The sequence below is a fragment of the Monodelphis domestica genome, chromosome 3 (genome assembly GCF_027887165.1).
Source record: "Monodelphis domestica isolate mMonDom1 chromosome 3, mMonDom1.pri, whole genome shotgun sequence".
In the NCBI taxonomy this organism is placed as follows: domain Eukaryota; kingdom Metazoa; phylum Chordata; class Mammalia; order Didelphimorphia; family Didelphidae; genus Monodelphis; species Monodelphis domestica.
In genome coordinates this window covers 82855839-82878284 of record NC_077229.1, presented here as the reverse complement: position 1 = coordinate 82878284, position 22446 = coordinate 82855839, and the positions used below count along the sequence as shown (strand labels likewise).

The 22446-nt window shown below is 34.7% G+C and overlaps 2 protein-coding genes across 2 annotated transcripts; both read left to right on the top strand.

Annotated features, from left to right (window-relative positions):
* The first annotated feature begins 334 nt into the window (after positions 1–334).
* On the top strand, positions 335–1904 carry LOC100013975 (olfactory receptor 1361). Its single transcript, XM_001368286.4, has 2 exons — positions 335–1229; positions 1891–1904. The coding sequence occupies exons 1-2, from the start codon at positions 335–337 to the stop codon at positions 1902–1904; spliced, it is 909 nt and encodes a 302-aa protein (XP_001368323.3).
* A 13697-nt stretch (positions 1905–15601) lies between these two features.
* On the top strand, positions 15602–16970 carry LOC100014013 (olfactory receptor 1361-like). The gene has a single exon (XM_001368328.3). It carries the CDS (start codon positions 15602–15604, stop codon positions 16541–16543), a length of 942 nt encoding a protein of 313 aa, XP_001368365.2. The 3' UTR covers positions 16544–16970.
* The last annotated feature ends 5476 nt before the right edge of the window (positions 16971–22446 follow it).

The following is a 22446-nucleotide window of genomic DNA, read 5'->3' as shown; positions in this document are numbered from 1 at the left end:
AGATCCACTATCAGGAATCAATCAAGCCAACAAAAAGCATTTATTAAACTCCTTTTTTATATGCCAACCACTGTACTAGGCTCTGAGGATACAAAGACAAAAATTAAACATTCCCTGCCCTGTAGAAGCTTATATTCTCCTGGGGCAAAAGAGGTAAGGATCAACTCACATCTTGTATGTATTAAGTACATAAAAAGTATTAAAATACAACTTATTAATTTAATACAGCATTTTTAAATTATTAAAATTATTATTTCATCTAAGAGACAATTAACATGTTGAACCTTTAAATTCTTGTTTCATCTTTATTCCATGTGAACATAACATCAGAATCATGGTGGCAGGAAATCAGTCCGAAGTCTCTGAGTTCATCCTCCTTGGTCTTTCAAATCAGCCAGAACAACAGAGTTTCCTGTTCTTCCTGTTTCTGCTTATATACATGATCACAGGTGTAGGGAATCTTCTCATCATAGTAGTCATTAGAACCAACTCATGCTTCCATACTCCCATGTACTTCTTCCTCAGCAACTTGTCCCTGGTTGACATCTGCTTTACCACCACCACCATTCCCAAGATGCTGGTAAATCATATTTCTGGAAACAAAACAATTTCTTATGCTGGGTGCCTAACACAAGTATTCTTCTTCATTTGGTTTGCAGGGATTGACAGTGTCCTTCTCACTGTCATGGCCTATGACCGCTATGTCGCTATCTGTGCCCCACTACATTATTCCATGGTCATGACCCCAAAGGTTTGTCTACTTTTGGTAGTTGTGTCCTGGTTTTGGTCTTATATTAATGCTTTGATACACACTGTCCTGGTGACTCGACTCTCCTTCTGTGGCCAAAATGAAATTCCTCATTTTTTCTGTGACCTCAGTCCCCTGCTGAAGTTGGCCTGCTCTGACACTTTTATCAATGACTTAATGGTCAACACAGTTGGAGCTCTAACAATTATCATCCCTTTCATTGGTATCCTTATCTCCTACACTCGAATTTTTGTGACTGTTATGAGGATCCCATCTACTGTGGGCAAGTGGAGAGCCTTTTCCACTTGTGGATCCCATCTCACTGTGGTCTGTCTCTTCTATGGGACAGTCATCGGCGTGTACTTTAGCCCCATATCCAACCATACAGACCAACAGGACACAATAGCAGCTGTGATGTACACAGTGGTCACCCCCATGCTAAACCCTTTCATCTACAGCCTAAGGAACAAGGACATGAAAGGTACCCTGAAGATGCTCCTCACGAGGAAACCAGTCCGCTCTCTGTAACTGTGAATCATACTCTTTGGTTTGAAGGACTGTGGTTTAGACCATAACCCCAATTACTGACAGATTTGCAATAAAATTTCTCAAGTGTGAGAGAAGTGAAGTCAATTGCTCACCTCTCTATCTGTATCAGTATCAATATGGCATAAGGAAAAGAGCATAGGGCCCTTCATCAAGAGTTTTGCTTATAGTTCTGGTTCTACAACTTCCTTGTTGAGTAAATTATAAAACCTTCCTGGGCCTTTGCTTCCTTATGGAGGAAATGAAGGGCCACCCCATAGAGACACTCAGAGCACTATGTAAAGATCAACAGAGTAAAAATTCACAACTTTTAGAATTAACAAATCATATAGAGCACTGAAAGATCAAGGCACCTACCTAGAGTCTCACAGCCTGGATATGTGAGAGGTGAGCCTTGAACCATTTCCTTGTTTTAAGGTAAGTTTTGATAGTAAGGAATAATCATAATAATAACGAATATTTATGTAGTACTTACTGTATTCCAGGAACTGTGTTAACTGTTTTACAATTATCATCTCATTTGATCCTCACAACAACCATACCTGGTAGGTATCATTATATTTTCTTCATTTTACAGATGAAGAAACTGAGTCAAGGAAAGATTAAGTGATTTGTCCAGGGACACACAACTAGTGTCTGAGGCTTAATTTGAAGTCAGGTCTTATTGACTCCAAAATCCAGTTTTCTATTCACTATGCTACCCATGTAAATGGAAAGAACAAAATAATAAAACAGGGTGTTCTCTAGTCAAAAGGACTAAATTTGCACTAGACTTGGGAAATTTTGTCATCTACTCACAAAAGTGAGGAAATATAGGTATTGTGTATTATAGATTCTATATGACAGTAGGATTAATTAAATTGTATTTTTTCTCTTTTCCTTTTTTTCTTTGTTACAAAGGAAAGTTCAATGGATAAGAGTAGAAAAGAAGGAAATAGGCACTTATTAAGTGCTTATTAGGTACCAGGTATAGCAAGAGGAAGTAATATGCTCAGAAATTAAGGCAAAGTAAAACAAAATAAATCAACAACAAAAAAAAGTAAATAAAATAGAGAAGGAAGGACATGACATCTTGATATAAGGTACCATAAACAATGAAGTAATAGCAATACTACATAAATAAGGATTAAATGGCATAGTATCCAAATCCCAAAAGAAGAAATTATATGAGTTATAGGAGAAAGTAGATAGTAAAACTATACTAGGGGGAGACTTCAACTATCCCCTCTAAGAATTAAATAAATCCAAACAAAAACTAAACAAGAAAGAAGTTAAAGAGGTAAATAGAATTTTAGAAAACATAGACTTTTGGGGAAAATGAATGGGAATAGAAAGGAACATAGCTTTTTCTAAGAACTACATGGCACCTTCACAAAAATTGATCATATAATATGACATAAAAGCCTCATAACCAAATGCAGAAGAGTAGAAATACTAAATGCATCTTTTTCAGACCATAATGCAAAAAAAAATATATTCAATAAAAGGTTGCAGAAAGACTAAAAAATAATTGGAATCTAAATAATCACATTATAAAGAATGAGTGGGACAAAGAACAAACCATAGAGAAAACCAATAGTTTCATTAAAGAAAATGACAATGATAAAACAACATACTGAAATTCATGGGATGCAGTAAAAGCAGTTCTGATGGAAAATTTTGTATCTCTATACATTTGTGTCACTAAAATAGAGAAAGAGAAAATGAACAAATTGAGCATACAACTAAAAGAATTTTTAAAAGAACCAATTAAAAATTTCCTGTTAAACATTAAATTTGAAATCCTAAAAATCAATGGAGAGACTAATAAAATCATTGAACTAATAAATAAGACAAGGAGCTGGTTTTATGAAAAAAAGTAAAATATATAAACCAGTGTTTAATTTTTTTTAAAAAAGGAAATCAAATAAAAAGTTTCAAAAATGAAAAAGGTGAATTTAAAATGCTCAAAAAGAAAGTAAAGCTATTATTAGGAGTTGTTTTGCCCTATTACATGCCATTAAATCTGATAATCAAAATGAAATAGAAGAATATTTTTAAATATAAATTTCCCAAATTAAAAGAAGGGGAAATAGAATATTTAAAAAACCCAAACTCAGAAAAATAAATTTAACAAATTATTAATGAATCCCTAAAAATAAAAAAGACCCCAAGACCAGATAGATTCACAAATGAATTCTAACAAGAATTCAAAGAACACTTAATTCCAATACTATATAAACAAGTTAGAAATATAAACAAATAAGGAATTCTGCCAAATTCCTCTTATTATGAAAATCTGGTATTGATAATGAAATTAGGAAGAGCAAAAACAGAGAAAGAAAAGTATGGACCAATTTCCCTAATTAAAATTGATGCAAAAATGTTTAATAAAATATTATCAAGAAGATTAAGACAATATATCACAAGGATCCTACATTTTGACTAGGTCAGTTTCATACCAGGTATGCAGGACTAGATCAATATTAGGAAAACTATATACATAATTAACCACATCAAGAACAAAAACAACAGAAATCATACAATTATCTCAATAGATGCAGAAAAAGTATGTGGCAAAATACAACATCCTTTCCTTATAAAAACATTATTGAGCATTGGAATAAATGAAACTTCCCATAAAATGATAAATGGCATATATCTAAATCACCAGCAAGAATTAGCTGTTATAGAGATAAAATATAAACCTTCACAATAAGATCATGGGTGAAGCAAAGATGACAATTATTATGACTAATATTCAACATTGTACTAGAACTTCTAGTTATAGTAATAAGAGAAAAAAAAAAGAAACTGAAGGAATTCGAATGCCCAATGAGGAAACAAAGCAAACACTCTTTGCAAATTAGATGATGGTACACATAAAGAATCCTAGAGAATTAATCAAAAAACTCATCAAAACAATTAAGAACTTTAACAAAGTTGCAAAATACAAAATAAGCCCACATAAATCATCAGCATTTCTATTTACCACCAACAAAGTTCAACAGCAAAAGAGAAAGAGGTATACCTACCAAGACAAAGCCACATATTAGATGAACACAATTACAAAACAAATTCACACAAAATAATTGGATAAATATTAACTCCTCAGGAGTGTTCTGAGCTAATAAAATAAAAATGACATTTCTGCCTAAATTAATTAACCTATACAGTAATATACCAATCAAACTACCATAAAATTATTTCATAGAACTAGGAAAAATATTTTTAATTACCTGAAAAAATAAAAGGTCAAGAATATCAAGAATTAGTGGGGGGAAATGGACCTAGCCATTACAAGTCTCAAACTGTATTATAAAATGATGATCATCAAAATAATCTGATTCTGGTTAAGCAATAGAGTAGTGGATCAATGGAATAGATTAAGTAATCAACAAATAATAGCAAATGACCATGGAACCTAGTGTTTGATAAATCCAAAGATCCAAGCTTTTAGGGAAGTACTTTTTGATAAAAATAAAATTTAAGAATGAAAAAGAAAACTTCTGGGAAAACTGGAAAACAGAATGGCAGAAAATTGGCATAGAACAACATTTGATACCATATACTAAGATAAAGTCAAAATGGATAGGTGGTCTAAAAATAAAGGATAATAAACAAATGAGGGGATTGTGAAATAGTTTATCAGCTGTACCTATGGATTTTGTCCAAACAAGATATAGAAAACATCATAATGTCTAAAATGGATGATTTGGTTACATTAAATTTTTTAAGATTTGTTAAGACAAAACCAATGCAAACAAGAGGAGCATAGAAGTAAAAACTGGGGTGAGGGGTGGGATTTTTTTATTGCAAGTATCTCTGACAAAGTCCTTGTTTCTTAACTATACAGAGAATTGAGTCGAGTTTCTAACAATACCAATCATTCCCCAGCTGAAAAATGGTTAACAAATAGGAACAGGTGGTTCTCAGATGATGAAATCAAAACTATCCCTTGTCATATAAAAAATGCTCTAAATCACCATTGATTAGAGAAATTCATACAGCTCTGAGATACCACTTCATAATTGTCAGAGAGTAACTAATATGACTGAAAAAGGAAAATAATTAATGTTGAAGGGCTGTGGGAAAATGAGTACACTAATACTTTGTTAGAGGAACTGTGAACCAATAGAACCATTCTTTCCAGCAATCTGGAATCATGGGCAAAGGGTCATAAAACTGTGTATATCCTTTGACCCAGTAATACTACTACTAGGTCTGGACCAAAAAGAGATCAAAGGAAGAGGAATACAAAGGAAAAAGTAATGGAATACTATTGTGCCATAAGGAAGGAGGAGCAGAATAATTTCAGAAAAGCCTCTAAATATTTATATGAACTGATATATATGTATATATATAAAGTAAGCAGAAGTAGGATAATATTAAATACACTAAGAAATATTGAAAGATGACTAACTGAATGATTTAACTATTGTCAATAATGCAAAAATGCAAGATAATCCTAAGGGACACAAAATGGAAAATCCTATCCATAACCATATATAACTAGAAAATCAATAATTGATAGTTTAATCAATTCTTGAAGACTGATTTTTAGAATCATAAAATATAACTGCGTCATTTAATCCCAAGGAAAAAGGCTGTGTATGAAACCAGATTACAAATGTAGTCCCAAAATAATACCTGGGTTATAATTTAAAGTGTGTATGTATTGTTACAGTAATTTTAAGTTTGTTTTCATAATAACAAGTAAGTTACTATGTTAATCATAAGTATGTCATTCTATTCTACAATGTATTCTAAGCAAACTAGCTCAGGTAGGAAGTTAAAGAGAACAGCAGGTCATCCAAGAGTCATGGAGGTTTGGAGACTAGCAATTCTGAACACTTAGAAGGTCCAAAAATGTCCTCAGAGACCAGGAGACCTAGCAGGTCTGAAAATGGCCACCAAGCCCTGTTGGAGATCTTTTGTGACATTGGGTGGGGGTGGGGGATTGGAATAGACATGAAACTATAAAAGATTGTGTGTTTTGCAAATGAAGGTCTCAGGTTTTGAACTGGGAAGAAACCTGCAGACCTCTGGTCCTGTGATTTCTCTGTCAAAATAAAAGTCAGAAATTTATGCAGAAGGATCTCCTAGCATCTTATTTTTACATGTAGAAGGATTTATTACTAAGCTCTTGGAGGCTGAATGCAGATTGAAGAATACCATTTTTCACTTTATTTCTTTTTCAAGAACTTTTTTCTTGTATGGATAACATGTATATGTCTTTTTTCATGACATAAGGAATATGGATATATCTATTGCATGACAGCACTGGTATTGAATTAGATTATTTACAGTTTAGAAGAGGAGAAGGGAATGAGAAAAGTTGGATCTCAAAATATCATGAAACAATCATTAAAATTTGTTTCTGAATGAAATTGAAAAAAATAAAAATTTTTAAAAGAGATAACTATTGAGACACTGTGGTATAATCGAACGTAATGGACTTCTCCATTAGGGGCGGTGTAATGTCCCTGAACAACTTTCAGGGATCCAGGAGAAAAAAAACACCATTCATAAGCAAAGGATAAACTATGGGAGTGGAAACACTGAGAAAAAGCAACTGCCTGAATACAGAGGTTGAGGGGACATGACAGAGGATAGACTTTAAATGAACACTCTAATGCAAATACTATCAACAAAGCAATGGGTTCAAATCAAGAAAACATCTAATGCCCAGTGGACTTACGCGTCGGCTATGGGGGGTGGGGGGGAGGAAAAGAAAATGATCTATGTCTTTAACGAATAATGCTTGGAAATGATCAAATAAAATATATTTAAAAAAAAAAGAAAAGAAAAGAAAAGAGATAACTATTGAGAACTTCTATTCTTTAATTATGAATATCATAAGCCACAGGAAATGGAAAAAAATTCACAACATGGAATCTTGACTGACCACATATCCTAAGAGGTGCCAAAGGTGGGAGCGAGGCATGGGATGCAATGAGGGATAGGCACTGGCATACAGTCTGGGGAGGGGGAGTCATGACATAGGGTCCCTAAAAAGTCCAAAAAGGTTCCCCATCACTGTTCTAAGATCTCTCACAGCCCTGATATGCTCTAAAGTCTCTTTCACCTCCATGCTCTAACCTTTTCAAAAGGAAAACACAGCAACTAGGAAGTTCTCATCATTCCTGAAAGAAGTGATGTGAAAATAAATCCAACTTTGAACAAACTCTTCCCCCAAAAAAATTGAGCCTTAATAGGGTTAGAGTGGAGAATGGAGGATTATTTTATATTTGTCACTAACAAAGTACTCAGGGAATTAGGATTCAAATTCAAATGACAGTAAAGTTAAAAAACCTACTTCTAAAATATCAAAGAATAACACAAAGTAGACAAGAACTCAAAAAAAGGTTTTGGATAACCTTAAGAAAGACCTTTAAAAAATGGGAGGAGTTGAGAAAAAATAGAAAAAGCAAAAGCAATCCAGAAAATCAAACAAATTATGAAAATAAAGGTCAACCAAATAAAAAAGCTCAATGAAGAATATAACTAATTAAAAATTAGAATTGGGCAAAGAGAAGCTAATAACTTCAAAATACAAGAAATAAATAAAATCAAAAGAATGTAAAAAATAGAAGAGAATATGAAATATCTTATTATAAAAACAACAGATTGAGAAGAAACAATATAAGGATTCTCAGACCACCAGAAAGTTATAATAAAAAAAGAGTTAGACATTATTCTTCAAGAAATTATTAGGAAAATTGCCTATTGGTTCTAGAACAGATAGTAAAACAGAAATTGAAAGAATCTACCTATCACCATTTGAAGAGGATCTCAAGATGGAAGCTCACAGGAACATTATTAATGAGTTCTGTAACTCTCAGTCTAAGGAGAAAATACTACAAGCAAACAGAAAAAAATAAAAACAATTTAAATACTGTGGAGCCACAGGCAGGAAAATACAAGACTTAGTAGTCTCAACCTTAAACGAACAAAAGAGAGAAGACTGTGAGGATGGAGCCAACCTTGGCAGCTCTGTAGCAGCAAAAGCTGAAACCACTCTGACAACCCTTTCAAAACAATCTTTTAAAAGTGTCTCAAAATGATGGAAATAAAAGAACAAAAAGCAAGGAGTTGGATTTACCAACAGGAAAAATATACCCAGGAAGGAATATTCAAGAATACATAACTATTCTTATTTAAAAAAAAAAAAACACTTGAAATAATAGGCATAAGTAAACTTTTTTTAAGTAAAAGAAGCATCTACCTAAAACCATCAGCAAATAGTATTTGTAAGGGGAGTAAACTAAATAAGCCTTCCCAGTCAGATCAAGAATGAAACAAGAATGCCTACTATCACTAATACTATTTAATATTGTATTCAAAAGGCTAGCAATAGCAATAAGAGAAGAAAAATAAATTGAAAATAATCAGAATGGGCAAAGGAATAATTAAGTATTTTTCTTTACACATAACATGATGGTATATGTGTAAAATCCTACAGATTCAACTAAAAAGTTAGGTGAAACTATCAATAATTTTAGCAAAGTAGCAATATATAAAATAAACTCAAATAAATTATCAGCTTTTCTATATATCACTAAGAAATACTTGCAAGAAGAGATATCAAGAGATAGCTAATTTTAAAATAACACAGAATAAAATATATTGGAATATATCCACCAAAAGAAACCTAGGAACTATATGAACATAATTATAAAATACTTTTCATACAAATAAAGATAGATTTAAATAATTGGAGAAACATTAATTGTTCATGGTTGAGCAGAGCCAAAATAATTAAAACAATAATCCTACCTAACACATCCATTTATTCAATGCCTTCCTAATTAAAAGACCAAAATTTTATTTATTGAACTAGAAAAAATAATAACAAAAAACATTTGGAAGAACAAAAGGTCAAGACTATGAAAGTAATTAATAAAATTATAAAACAAGTGAGTCTAGCATCATCAGATTTTAAACTATTATAAATTAGTAATTATCAAAACTACCTCATATTCATTAAGAAATAGAAAGGTAGTTCACTGGAGCAGAACAGATATATAGTAAAAAATTATAGTAACCTGGTATTTGACAAAAGTAAAGATCCAAGTTTAAGGGATAATCACTATTTTCTTAAAATTGATGGGAAAACTGGAAAGCAGTTTGCAATAAACTAGGTATAGATCAATATTTTTCACCATTTGCCAAAAAAAAAGGTCAAAAAGGATACATGACCTAGACATGAAGGGAGATAGCATAAGCAAATTAGCAGAACATATTACCTACCAGACTTATATATAGGAGAGGAATTTATGAAAAAACAAGAAATAGAGAATCTTTTGAGATGTAAAATGGAAAATTTGTATTAAATTAGATTTTAAAGATTTTTTTACAAATAAAATAAATATAGCCAAAATTAAAAGGAGAAAACTTGGGAGGAAAATATTTAGAGGCAATTTCCCAGATAGAGGCCTAATATGTAAAATATGAAGAGAACTTTTTCAAAATTATAAGGATATGCAAGATTCCTCAATGGAGAAATGGTCAAAAGATGTCAAAAGTCAGGTTTTTTTTTGGGGGGGGGGATTAAAAAAAATCAAAGCCATATATAGAGCTGTGAAATCAAAACAATTCTGAAATACCATAACCCACCTATCAGACTGTTACAAGGGAATCACTTTAAAAGACTGATATATATTAATTTAACGTCGCCAAGGAATCAGCTATGTAATTCCTAAATGAAAACTTAAGTCAGCCATCAATCTTTTATGGAGTTTAATTACAATAGGAGGAAGTAATTAGAGATAGAGAGAGAGAAAAGGGAGAGAAGGAAATAGGGCTTAAATACCCCTTCTGTTTAGGCTGGGCCAAAAGGCCCAAGCCCTTAGATAGCTGGGGCAAAGAAAAGAGATCAGTCCCTATTACTCACGTGACCAAAATGGAGAAACAGTCTCAGAGGCCCCCACCTTCAGCTTCCTCCAGAGCAAGCTTCTCAGAGCCCACACGAACCACACCGACCAACTACTCACCCCCCCCCCTCTTCTTCAGACCCTCCTATCTTTTCGGAAACCATCCAAGTTCCTCCCCTCAGTTTTCCCATCTACCAATCACTGTTCATCAATTTCCCTGTGCCAATGGAGGCTCTAGCTTAACACAGGACCGCCCAGAGGTTTCTGGCTTTTGCACATGTCTGTTGAAGGTCATATTTTCAAATGATTAAATCTTTGCTCCTTTGCTACAGCCCTTTCTAAATCCTGTTAACCTGAGTAGGGTAGAGATTGGAATAATTAAATTTTGATCTAGGCTGCAGCCCTTACTCAATCCTGTTAGGACTGAATAGGGTGGAGATTTATTCCAAGTATCTCCATTGTATCAATTCTAAAATCAATCATGACTCAAAGAAATTCCTGTTCTATGCTTAAGCATAGGTCAAAGTCCTTCCCATTGTTCAGCAAAAGGTTTCTGTCCTAAAGTAATCTTAAGAAGGGAAGAGAAGGAACCTCCTATGCCAATGGGGTTCCCATTCCAATAGACTATCAGTAAGAAATTTTCCAAGTATGAAATATCCCAATGGTGAAATTTCCAACAAGACTGAGTAAAATGATAAAAGGGCAAAATGAAAAATGTTGGAAACATTGTGGAAAATGGAGACACCAATAGACTGTTGTTGGAAATGTGAACTGATTCAACCATTTTGGAAAACAATTTGGAATTTTGCTCAAAAAATTATAAAATTTTGCAACATCTCAGACTCAGCATAATACAGAAAATACAGAATTGAAAATTTAGGGGATGCCCATCATTTTGGGGAATTGCTGAACAAATTGTGGTACATTATTATGACAAAATACAACTACTTTATAAGAAATTAGGAGCAGGTTATTTTTTTTAATGTGGAAAGACCTTTATAAATTATGAAAAGTGAAATGAGTAGAAACAAGAGAACATTTAATACAGTCATAGAATTAATGATTGAAGAATAACTTATGAAGGTCCACCTCTAGAAAAACAACTGACAAATAGAAACACAAAAAAACTCATCATTTATAAGTACATTTTTTGTGTGAAATGATGTCTTATCTAGAGTGGAGAATGGAAGAAGGGAAGAAGGGAAGAAGAAACCTGGTAATTTTGATGTAACTAATAACAAATACAATTTTTAAAATAAATACATTAGAATTAGCCCTAACTCTTCCCAAAAGAAGTTGAGCTTTAAGGAATTAAAGTAGAAATTTTTTGTTATTTGTATTTAACAAGGAGTTCAGGGAATTTGGTCCCTGAGTCAAGGGAATCCTATAAACATTCTAAGGGAATTAGGGTCTGAGTCCAGGGAATGCCAGTAAGGCCTACAATTATCCACATACATTCCTCCAAGGACACAGAGATGACTCCTATTTTCATATATACTACTTCAGTCAAATTTTTAAGGCTTCTTTCTCTTGAAAGAGCTGAAAACTTGGGCTACTATCCTGTCTGAAAAACTCAGTTGTGAGAAGAGAATGAGGAAAGGCAATGGAACTGAGTCCCTCAGGAATACAACAGAAGATTCAAATAAAACAAACACCCAAGTAAGTGAATCCATAGAGAGCACTTTATGTTCATTTCAAAGAGGAAATCTTATACAAAGTAATGTAGATTAGTCTCACAAAATCACAGAAAATAAGGGCTAAACAATACTTGAAAATGTAGACTGTCAAAGCTTTAAGGGCCTTTGGAGTATGTCCCACAGAATGTCTGAGCTGAAAAGGACTCAAGAATATAGAACTGGGCTCAAGAACTGCGAGGAAAGCAAGTATATATCACATAAAAGGTTTGAGCTGGAAGGGCTCTTGGAAAACAGAACACAGTACTTAGAACACGGATTTTAACATGTAAGAGCTCAGAGGGACCTTAAAACAAGAAACACACAATGTCAAAGCTGGGAGGATCCTGAGACAATAAAATCTAGAATGTTAGAATTGGAAGAAAGCTCAGAACAGAGAAACCTAAAGTGAGAGAGGAAGGAAGGAAGGGATGGAAGAAGGGAGGGAGGGAGGGAGGGAGGGAGGAAAGAAGTTAGGAAGTTCTTACTAGATACCAATCTCTCTGACAAATGTCTTACAAATATTTATCTCATTTAAGCTTCATGATGACTATAGGGAATAGTCATTATCATTATACCTATTTTATAGTTGGTGAAACTGAGGCATTCTCAAATGATATCCAGGGTCATATAGCTAGTAGGACTTCTTGACCCTAAAACCATAATCCTGTGCTGGGTCCTCTTCTCTTGGTCTTTATACTATTTCAGTTAGTGGTCTGATCAGCTTTTAGGGATTCCATCTCTAAGGCAATGGGAGCTCTCAAATCTATTTATCTAGTCCTAACTTCTCTGCTGACCTCCAGTCTCATGTCTCTTTGCCTATTAACTATCTAGAGTAAACTCAGCATGCTCAAAACAAAATTAGTTCTATTTCCTCCAAAATCCTTCACACTTCTAATATTCTATCAAGAATGTCATAATACTCCTAGGCCCCCAAGATCCCAACTTAAGAATCACCCTTTACTTACTTTCTTTCACCCACTACAATATCCAGTCTATTGTCAAATTTTGTCGATTTTACCTGCATAAATCCTTTTATACACAATCACTTTTTCTGCTCTGACCTTGCCACCATCCTGATGCATTTTCTCATCACCTCACGTCTAGACTACAGAAATAGCCTGCTGGTTGGCCTACTTGCCACACATCTCTACACACTCTTATCTACCATCCATTCAATGGTTAAATTGATCTTTCTAAAGCAAAGATCTTACTATGATGTATACCCTCATCCCATCATTCACTGAATCCACGTGGTTCCCATCACTTCTAGATTCAAAGATAATATCCTCTGTTTGGCATTCAAAACCCTTCATAACCTTTCCTCTACCTTTCTAGTCTAATTACATATTATTCTCCTCCTCATTCCTCTCACTCACACACATACTTTTATGTTCTAATGACACTGGCCTCACTGCTGTTCCTCCCACAGAACACTCCATATACAGATGTCAAGTATTTGCAGTGACTCTCTGCCATGTCTCTACTTTTCTGCCTTATCTCTGTTTCCTGTATTCCTTCAAGGCCTATCTAAAAATCAAACTTTCTGCAAGAAGATTTTTCAGGTCCCTATTAATTCTAATGTATTCCCTCTGCTGATTATCTCCAATTCATCCAGGATATAACTTATTTATAATTAATTGTTTGCATATTTTCTCCCTGACTAAATGTTGAGCTCCTTGAGAACAAGAAGTATCTTTTCCTTTCTTAGTAACTCCAGCATTTAGCATAGTGCTAAGGACATAGCAGGTGCTTAATAAATGTGTTTACTTTTGGGAGGCAGCTGGGTAGCTCAGTGGATTGAGAGTCAGGCCTAGAGATGGGAGGTCCTAGGTTCAAATCTGACCTCAGACACTTCCCAGCTGTGTGACCCTGGGCAAATCACTTAATCCCCATTGCCTAGCCTTTACCACTCCTCTGCCTTGGAACCAATGCACAGTATTGATTCCAAGACAGAAGGTAAGGGTTTTTTTTTAATGTGTTTACTTTTGACTACTTCATCTATTGCATTCATTTTTAGATAGATAGATAGATAGATAGATAGATAGATAGATAGATAGATAGATAGATAGATAGATAGATAGATAGATAGATAGATAAATGGATGGAGGGAGGGAGGGGGGGAGGAGTTCAACCTTGGTCTTAGATTCAAATTTCATTTAAGAAAACTATGTTCCTAACCACTGTTCACCACTTAATGCCTCTTTCTCTTTTGCTAACTCATCTTAAATAGACAGCGACACAGATAGGGAGGGACATGACCTATTACATAGCTGATATAAAGAATTCGTGGATGAGAGAGGTTCCTCTTACCAAAGCAGGTCAGCACCTTTTCTAAAACTCAGAATTTTAGAAATGCTTAAAGGATTGAGTCTTCCTAGGATAATACAACCAGTAAATGATAAAAGTAGGACTTGTGTACTTGCCTTCCTAGGTCTGTTTTTGTTGGTCTGTCATTTCAATCTTGTCAAATTCTTCATGACTTCATTTGATGTTTTCTTGTCAAGGACATAAAAGTGGTTTCCATTGCTTTCTCCAGCTTATTTTATAGATAAGGAAAATGAGGCAAACATGGTTAAGTGACTTGCACAGAGTCACACAGTAGTAAATGTCTGAGGATAGATTTGAACTCAGATATTCCTAGAACTCCTCATGATGTTTTTATGTTCCTGGGACCAGAAAACAATGTCAACAGCCTGAGATTTAATCTCTTGAACCAACAAAGTTTCAAAGATATTTTTCTCTGCTTTTTAAAGAAAAAGTAGTAACTTTAATGGAGGCATGGATTGACAATATTGCTCATACCAAACAAAGATTGACAGAAGAAACTGGGAATATGTAGGCTGGAGAAGAAAAGACTAACGAGGAACATGATAACTGACTATGTTTTGAATAGCTTGTCACAGTGAAAAGAATTCTAGTTCTTTCTAGTTGGCCCTAGAAGACAGAAAAAGGAGCAATTTGTGGAAACTGCAGAGCAAAGGATTATGTAGAGAGGATTTTTGTTTCAATTATCAGTCAATCGAATTGACTATTTACTTCAGGTGACAAAGGGATTTGGTGAGAGCTCATAGGTGCTTTGATGCTAGAAGAGATTTTAGAAATTATTAGGTTGGTTCAGTAGGTGGCTCAGTGGATGTAGAGGCAAATCTAGAGATGGGAGATCCTAGGTTCAAATCTGACCCCAGATACTTTCTAGCTGTGTGACCCTTGGTCACTTACATAGCTTTTATCATTCTTCTTCCATGGAACTAATACTTAATACTTATTTAATACAGAAGGTAAGGATTTTTAAAAGAAATCATTGGGTTCCACCTTCTTGTTTACAGATCAACAAAATGAAACAGATGAGATGAGAGACTTGACCTAGTTCACACAGGGATATAAGGATGGAACCATAACTCACAATTAAGTTTATGTCACTCTAAATCCCATGCTATTTTCCTGCCCATTAATTCTTTAAACTCACCTGAAGTAAATGCAGATCCACTATCAGGAATCAATCAATCCAACAAAAAGTGTTTATCAAACTAATATTTTATATGCTGGATACTGTACTAGGCTCTGAGGGTAAATAATCCTTACCCTATAGGAGCTGATATTCTACTGAAAGAAAAGAGGTAAGGACCAACTCATCTCTTGTATGTATTAAATACATAGAAATTATTAAAATACAAATTATAAATTTAAAACCACATATTAAAATTGATATTTCATCCAGGAAACAATCTGTTGAATATTATTTCATCTCTATTGTACCTGTACTTCCCAACAGAATTATGGAAGGAGGAAATCAATCTGGAGTCTCTGAGTTCATCCTCCTGGGACTTTCAGATCAGCCTGAGAAGCAAAGGCTCCTATTCTTCTTATTTTTGGTTATGTACCTGATCACAGGCCTAGGAAATCTCCTAATTATACTGGCCATTAGCACAAACTCACGCCTCCATACTCCCATGTATTTCTTCCTTAGTAACTTGTCCCTAGTTGACATCTGCTTCACCTCCACTACCATACCCAAGATGTTGACAAATCATGTTTCTGGAAAGAAAGCCATTCCTTATGTTGAGTGCATAACACAATTATTCTTCTTTGTTTTGTTTGGGGAGATAGACAGTGTCCTTCTCACTGTTATGGCTTATGACCGCTATGTGGCTATCTGTGCCCCATTACAGTACACCATGCTCATGACTCCAAAGATCTGTGCTCTTCTAGTAGCAATGTCTTGGTTTTGGGCTTACATTAATGCTTTGACACAGACTGTCCTATTGACCCGACTCTCATTCTGTGGCCACAATGAAATCCCTCATTTTTTCTGTGACATCAGTTCTGTGCTAAAATTGGCCTGCTCAGACACCTTCATCAATGACGTAGTGCTCTTAGCAGTGGGAGGACTGACAGTCATCATCCCCTTCATTGGTATCCTTATCTCCTACACTCGAATTTTTGTGACTGTTATGAGGATCCCATCAGCTTCGGGGAAGTGGAAAGCTTTCTCCACCTGTGGTTCCCACCTCACTGTGGTCTGTCTCTTCTATGGGACAATCATTGGAGTATACTTCAGCCCTACATCCACCCACACAGCCCAACAGGACACAACAGCAGCTATCATGTACACGGTGGTCACCTCCATGTTGAACCCTTTCATCTACAGCCTAAGGAACAAAGATATGAAAGGAGCCTTAAGGGTGCTCTTCACTAGGAAACCAGGTCTCTCTCTATGACTATGAGATATACTCCTGGGTATGGGTGAGTAGGACTCACATAACTGCCCCAGTTATTAATAGATTAGCAATACTGCTTCTCAAGTCTGAGAAAAATGAAGTCAATTGCTCACTTCTCTACCAGTGGCAAAATGGTGTGATGAAAAGAATATGAGGCCCTTCATCAGTAAGTTTGCTTACACTTCTAGTTCTATCATTTCCTAGCTGAACAAATGTATAACTTTCCTGAGCTTCCATTTCCTCATCTAGGAAACAAAAGGCCACTACATAGGGACACTCAGGAGCACTATGTAAAGTTCAACAAGAAAAAAATAGCTGCAGGTTATAGATTTAGAGCACTGGGTACAGAAAGATCAGTGGCCTTGCCTGGGATCTCACAGTCTGGACATGTGAGAGCTGAGCCTGGAACCCAGATGTTCCAAGTTCTCTAGCCCCTATGATGCACTGCCTTTCTAAAGAATTCTGACAAATTTGGGGAGATAGTTGGGAACAAATGAAAAGGGAATTAAGTAATACCAGGAAAGCAATATACAATAGATGTGATGATGATGATGATGATGATGATGATGATATTTATGGAGTACTTAGTATATGCCAGGCACTGTGCAATTATTATCTCATTTGAGCCTCATAATTATTCTCATTTTATAGATGAAGCAACTGAGGCAAGCAGGGGTTAAGTGATTGGTTCAAAATCACATAGCTAGTAAAGGTCTGAGGTTGAATTTGAACTCAGGTCTTTTCTATCCAGGGAGCTTCCTACCTGCTGAAGTAAATAAAAAGAATAAAATAAGGTAATCTCTAATCAGAAGAAACAAGTTTGCACTAGAGAAGATTTAAGAAAATACATCACCTAATTTTATTTGAAAACAAAATTGAGGGAATGCTCATCAAATGGAGAATAACTGAACAAGTTGTGGTATATGATTGGTATGGAATTCTACTGTGATATTTAAAAAGGACAAGAAAGATAGTTTCAGAAAAACCTTGGAAGACTTATATAAACTGAGGTAAAATTAAGTGACCAGAACCAAGAGATCATTATACACATTAAAAACAATATTATAACAATGATCACTTATGAAAGACTTTCTACTATAATAAATACACTGATACACAATAATTCCAAAGGACAAAAATGAAAAATGCTATCCATCTTTAGAGAGATAATTGATGAACTCTGAATGCAAATTGGAATATAATTTGTTTCATTTTCTTTACTTTTCTTGCTTTTTGCAATATGACTAAAATGGAGACATGTTTTTCATTATCTCATATGAATAACTAATTGACATCAATAGAGGGGAAAGGGGATGGAAGAAGATAAAATTTGAAACTCAAAGTCTGAAAAAAAATTGACAAAAGGTCAAAAATATCAAAGAAAAAAATGAAAGGAGTTCTAGAAGTACCAGACTTCAAGCTATATATAAAGCAGTTATTAACAAAACTACCTGATACTCAGAAACAGAAAAGTAGATCAATGGAAGAGAATAGATGTTCAACAAACAACTGTAAAAGATGTAATCTTTACAAATGTAAAGATCCAAGTTTTTGGAGTAAAAAATCACTATGTGATAAAAATTGTTGGAAACTGGAGAGCAGCTTGGCAGAAACTAGATATAGACCAATATCTTACATCATTTACCAAAGTTAAATCAAAATTAATAGTGACCTAAGTATAAAGGGAGATATAAAAATTGGAAAAACAGAGAATATTACCTATTAGATTTATGGAGAGAAGAAGGATTAATGAATGAACAAGAAATAGAAAGTGCTGGGACATGCAAAATTGAATCATTTTCAATAAATTAAACTGAAAAGATTTCATTCAAATAAAACTAATGTAGCCAAAATTAGGAGGAAAGCAATATGTTGGAAGAAAAAAATTATAGGAAGTTTCTTAGATAGAGGTCTCATATCTAAAATATATAGAGAACTTTGCAAATATATGAGAATATGAGTCATTGTCCAACTGATAAATGGTCAAAACATATGAAGAGATAGTTTTTGGATTAAGAAATCTAAGCTATATAAAACTGTATGAAAAAATGCTCTAAATCATTATTGATTCAAGAAATGCAAATCTTTGAAATATCAAATCATACCTATAACATTGGCATAAATGATAAAAAGGCAAAATGACAGAAGTCAGAGGAGAATGGGAAAATAGAGACACTAATAGACTGTTGGTAGAACTATGAACTGATACCACCATTTTGGAGAGCAATTTGGAGTTACTCATAGTTATTGAACTTTTTATGCCTTTTAACCCAGTACTGCAACTATTAGGTTTATTTCCTAAGGTAATCATGGAAAAAGGAAAAGAAACTATATGTTCTAAAAGATTTAAAGTAGCTATTTTTGTGGTGGCAAAGAACTGGGAAATGAGGGGATATCAATTATTGAGGAATGGCTGAAGAAGTTACAAATGTTTGTAATGGAAAGCTATGGTATGCCATATGAAATGACAAACAAGATGATCACAAATAAACCTAGAAAGATGTATATGAAGTGATACAAAGTGAAGTGAGCAGAACTAGATAAATGTTGTACACAATAGCAACAATAATGTATGTTGATCAACTGTGAATGACTTAACTAATATTAATATGGAAGGATCCATAATAACTCCAAGGAACTCATGACAAAAAGGGCTCTCCACTGCCATAGAAGGAACAAATGGAATCTGAATGCAACTTGAAACATACCATTCTTCACTTTATTTTCTCCATGAATTTTTCTCTGCTGAAAGAATTATATGTTTTGTTTCACAACATGACAAACAAGTAAATATGTATTATATAATAATATTTGTACAACCTATATCATATTACCTGCCTTCTTGAGGAGGTGGAAAGGGCGTGAATTGGGAAAGAATGAAACATAGATTTTTTTTGATATAGGTGATATGAAAATTTTGTTCTCTTGGATTAGTATATTTATTATAATATATTAAATATTTATAACAAAATGTGTATTGTATTATTATGTTACATATTATATTATTATATGAAGTAAAATATCTCCATCCCACGGCACCCCAACAGTGGGTGTTACAGAGTAACATCATATCTAACAGCCTGGCATCAGTGTGAGTGTCAGCACCACCATGCAACATAGCCATGGAAGGAGGAGCTAGTGGGGTTTAAAATGTGAGCATCAAAAGGAGAGGCTCTCTTTACTTATGCACTTGAACAGACTAGCACCCTAGGCTAGTGCTTAGCAAAGCACAGCTAGCATCAAAGGAATCACACTAAACTGAAATCTGGGACCTGATCTTACCTTAAAGGAAAGCTATCTCCTCTCTCTTTTCTCTCTCTCATTTTACTAATAAATGTTTGTAACTCTGTCAAGGCCACCTTTTATTTGTTACATTATATAAAAATAAGTGATAACTCAAAAAAGTGAATATTAGATTAGGGAAAAAAAGGTGCAAAGGGAGAATACACCACAAAAAGGGGGGAATTCAGAAACAGATTCCTGAGGAGTACCTGCATTTTGAACTATACCTCAGGCTGCCAGGGATTCTGGAGTTAGAGAACTGATGCTCTAGAAAAGAGACTTATGGCCACCATCTAAAAAATTAGAAGTTTCATGGGCCACAAACACTGAAAAAAACCTACAGCAGGGAATATTGACTGGGCATATCTCTTGGGAGTTGCCAGAGTTATGAAGTGTAAGAAAATCAATGTCACACCAAACTGAAAGAGGAGCAGCAATGTGGCAAGGAAACCCTCAAAGATTTTCCTACCATGACAGAAATTCTACATACCTCTGGGGAGTGGTACTTACTGGTGGCACTGTTATTTTCTCTAGATTCTGATATGAATTTTCAAAGCATTAGACATGGGGTCAAAAAATATTGTTTCAGATTCTGACTCTGCAACCTACTAGTTATATGAGCTTTGGTAGTTTCTTAATCTGTAAAACAAGGGGGTGAGACTAAAAGATTGCCAAAGTCCCTTCCCACTGTAAAGGTATGAAACTATGAACTTGTGTTTTGAGTCTTTGTGCTTGGGAAAAAGTAGTGGAGAGGATGCAGTCACATAATGACAATGTGTTCCTCAGCAATGAAGCAGAAAAGTAAAAATACTCCCAAACTATAACCAGATCAATCATCTTAGAGAGCTTTTGACACAATGTTCTGAGGCCCCTTCTAACATACTAATATGCTGTATGATCTAAGAACTCTCCAAGCTCTCCTATGTGCAAAGGCTCCTTTCAACATTCGTAGTTATATGTTCTAAGAACTCTCCCAGCTCTGACATCCTATCCTCCAAACCCCTTCCAGTTCCATCCTATAAGGTTCCTTTTCCAAAAGAAAACACAACTAGGAAGTTCTCATCATTCCTGACTTAAATAGTTTGTAAACAAATTAAACTTGGGTCATAAAATTAACAAAATAAGTTGAGCCCTAAGGGGCTAGACTAGAACATCCCTCCTAGGAGACAGAGATGACTCTTGGTTTCATGTATACCACTTCAGCCAAAGCCTTGGTCTCCTACAAGAACTGACAATTTCAACTAGCTCCTAGTCTGAAAATCAGAGCTGTAGGGAACAAAACAGAGAAGAGAATGAAGCCTGGGTGTGCCTCATATATGGCTGAGAAACTGATAGAACCAGCAGGTGAGGGGAAGGGGGGAAAGGCTATTTTTTTAAATGGGAGGGGAAGGTTCTTACCAAATCCCTTACATGACACAAATCTATCCTTGATGTCAAACCAGGTATACTCAAAACAGACAAATTAACTGTAGACCAATATCCTTAATAAATATTGATGTAAAATTTTTCATTAAATAATAGTAAGAATACTACTGCGACATAACACAAAAATTGTACTAGCTTTGTTTTATTGCAGGAATGGCTTACTGTTGGGAAACCTACAAAATAATCATATTAATGACCAAAAGTATATGATTATATCAATAGATGCAGGAAAAGTACTTAACAAGATATATCTTGGATATTTTTTAATGCACTAGATAGTGTGAAGATTGGATTTGGCTCTCCCCTGATTGTAACAATGAAGGTACTTAGCTCTTCCTTGATTGTGAAGATTAAATTGCAATCCCCTGTCTATTTTTAGATTTTAATCCCCAAAAATGTAAGTACAGTACTTACAGCTGAGTATGGGGATCTACCCATTTTGGATTTTAACCACAAAAAGGTATTAACACTCATTTTATACATTGAGTAGGAGGTCTATGACCCATGTGTGAAAGAGTGGACAGTCCTAGAGTGGAACATCAGCTGTGATTGGTAGGCATAAAAATTTAGGGGAAGTGATGCAAGAGAAAAAGATCTTTAAAAGTGGAAACAGAGACACACACAGAGATACTTGGAGTAAAGAGACACAATTGGAGTATAGAAAGACACTTGGAGTGGAACCTCCTGTAAGAAGCAGTTCTACTGGAGTTGAGGCTGATAAAGAATCTGATGTTTGAACTGACATGTGGTGAGTGTACAGGCTGACCTTAGCAATTCGTTTTTAGGATTTAGTAATTAAATCCCTGGTGACCAATTAAATATAGATAGTCCAACCATAAATTTAACATTCTGGCTGACCACGATGGTTGTGACAAAATACCCTCAATCTTCTTAATTTTCCTAAACTTTTCCTTTACTATTGTGACTATCCCTAAGTCAGCTTCTAATCGCTTATTTTGAATCTACACAAATCAGCTGAAGAGGTAAGTTTGCTGGTTCCAATTCTCCCTTGGCCTAGGGAACAATCAACCCAATTAGCTGATCCTTACTGGCAATATTAACTGACTGGCAGTGTTCTTAACTAGCTGTGATAAAAACCTGGAAAAAAGAGCCCTGCTAGAGAGAGTAATTTTATTAAAGTTTTATCCTTGTCCCCCTCTGCCTTTTCACCCAGAAGAGTTAATTGGACTAAAACT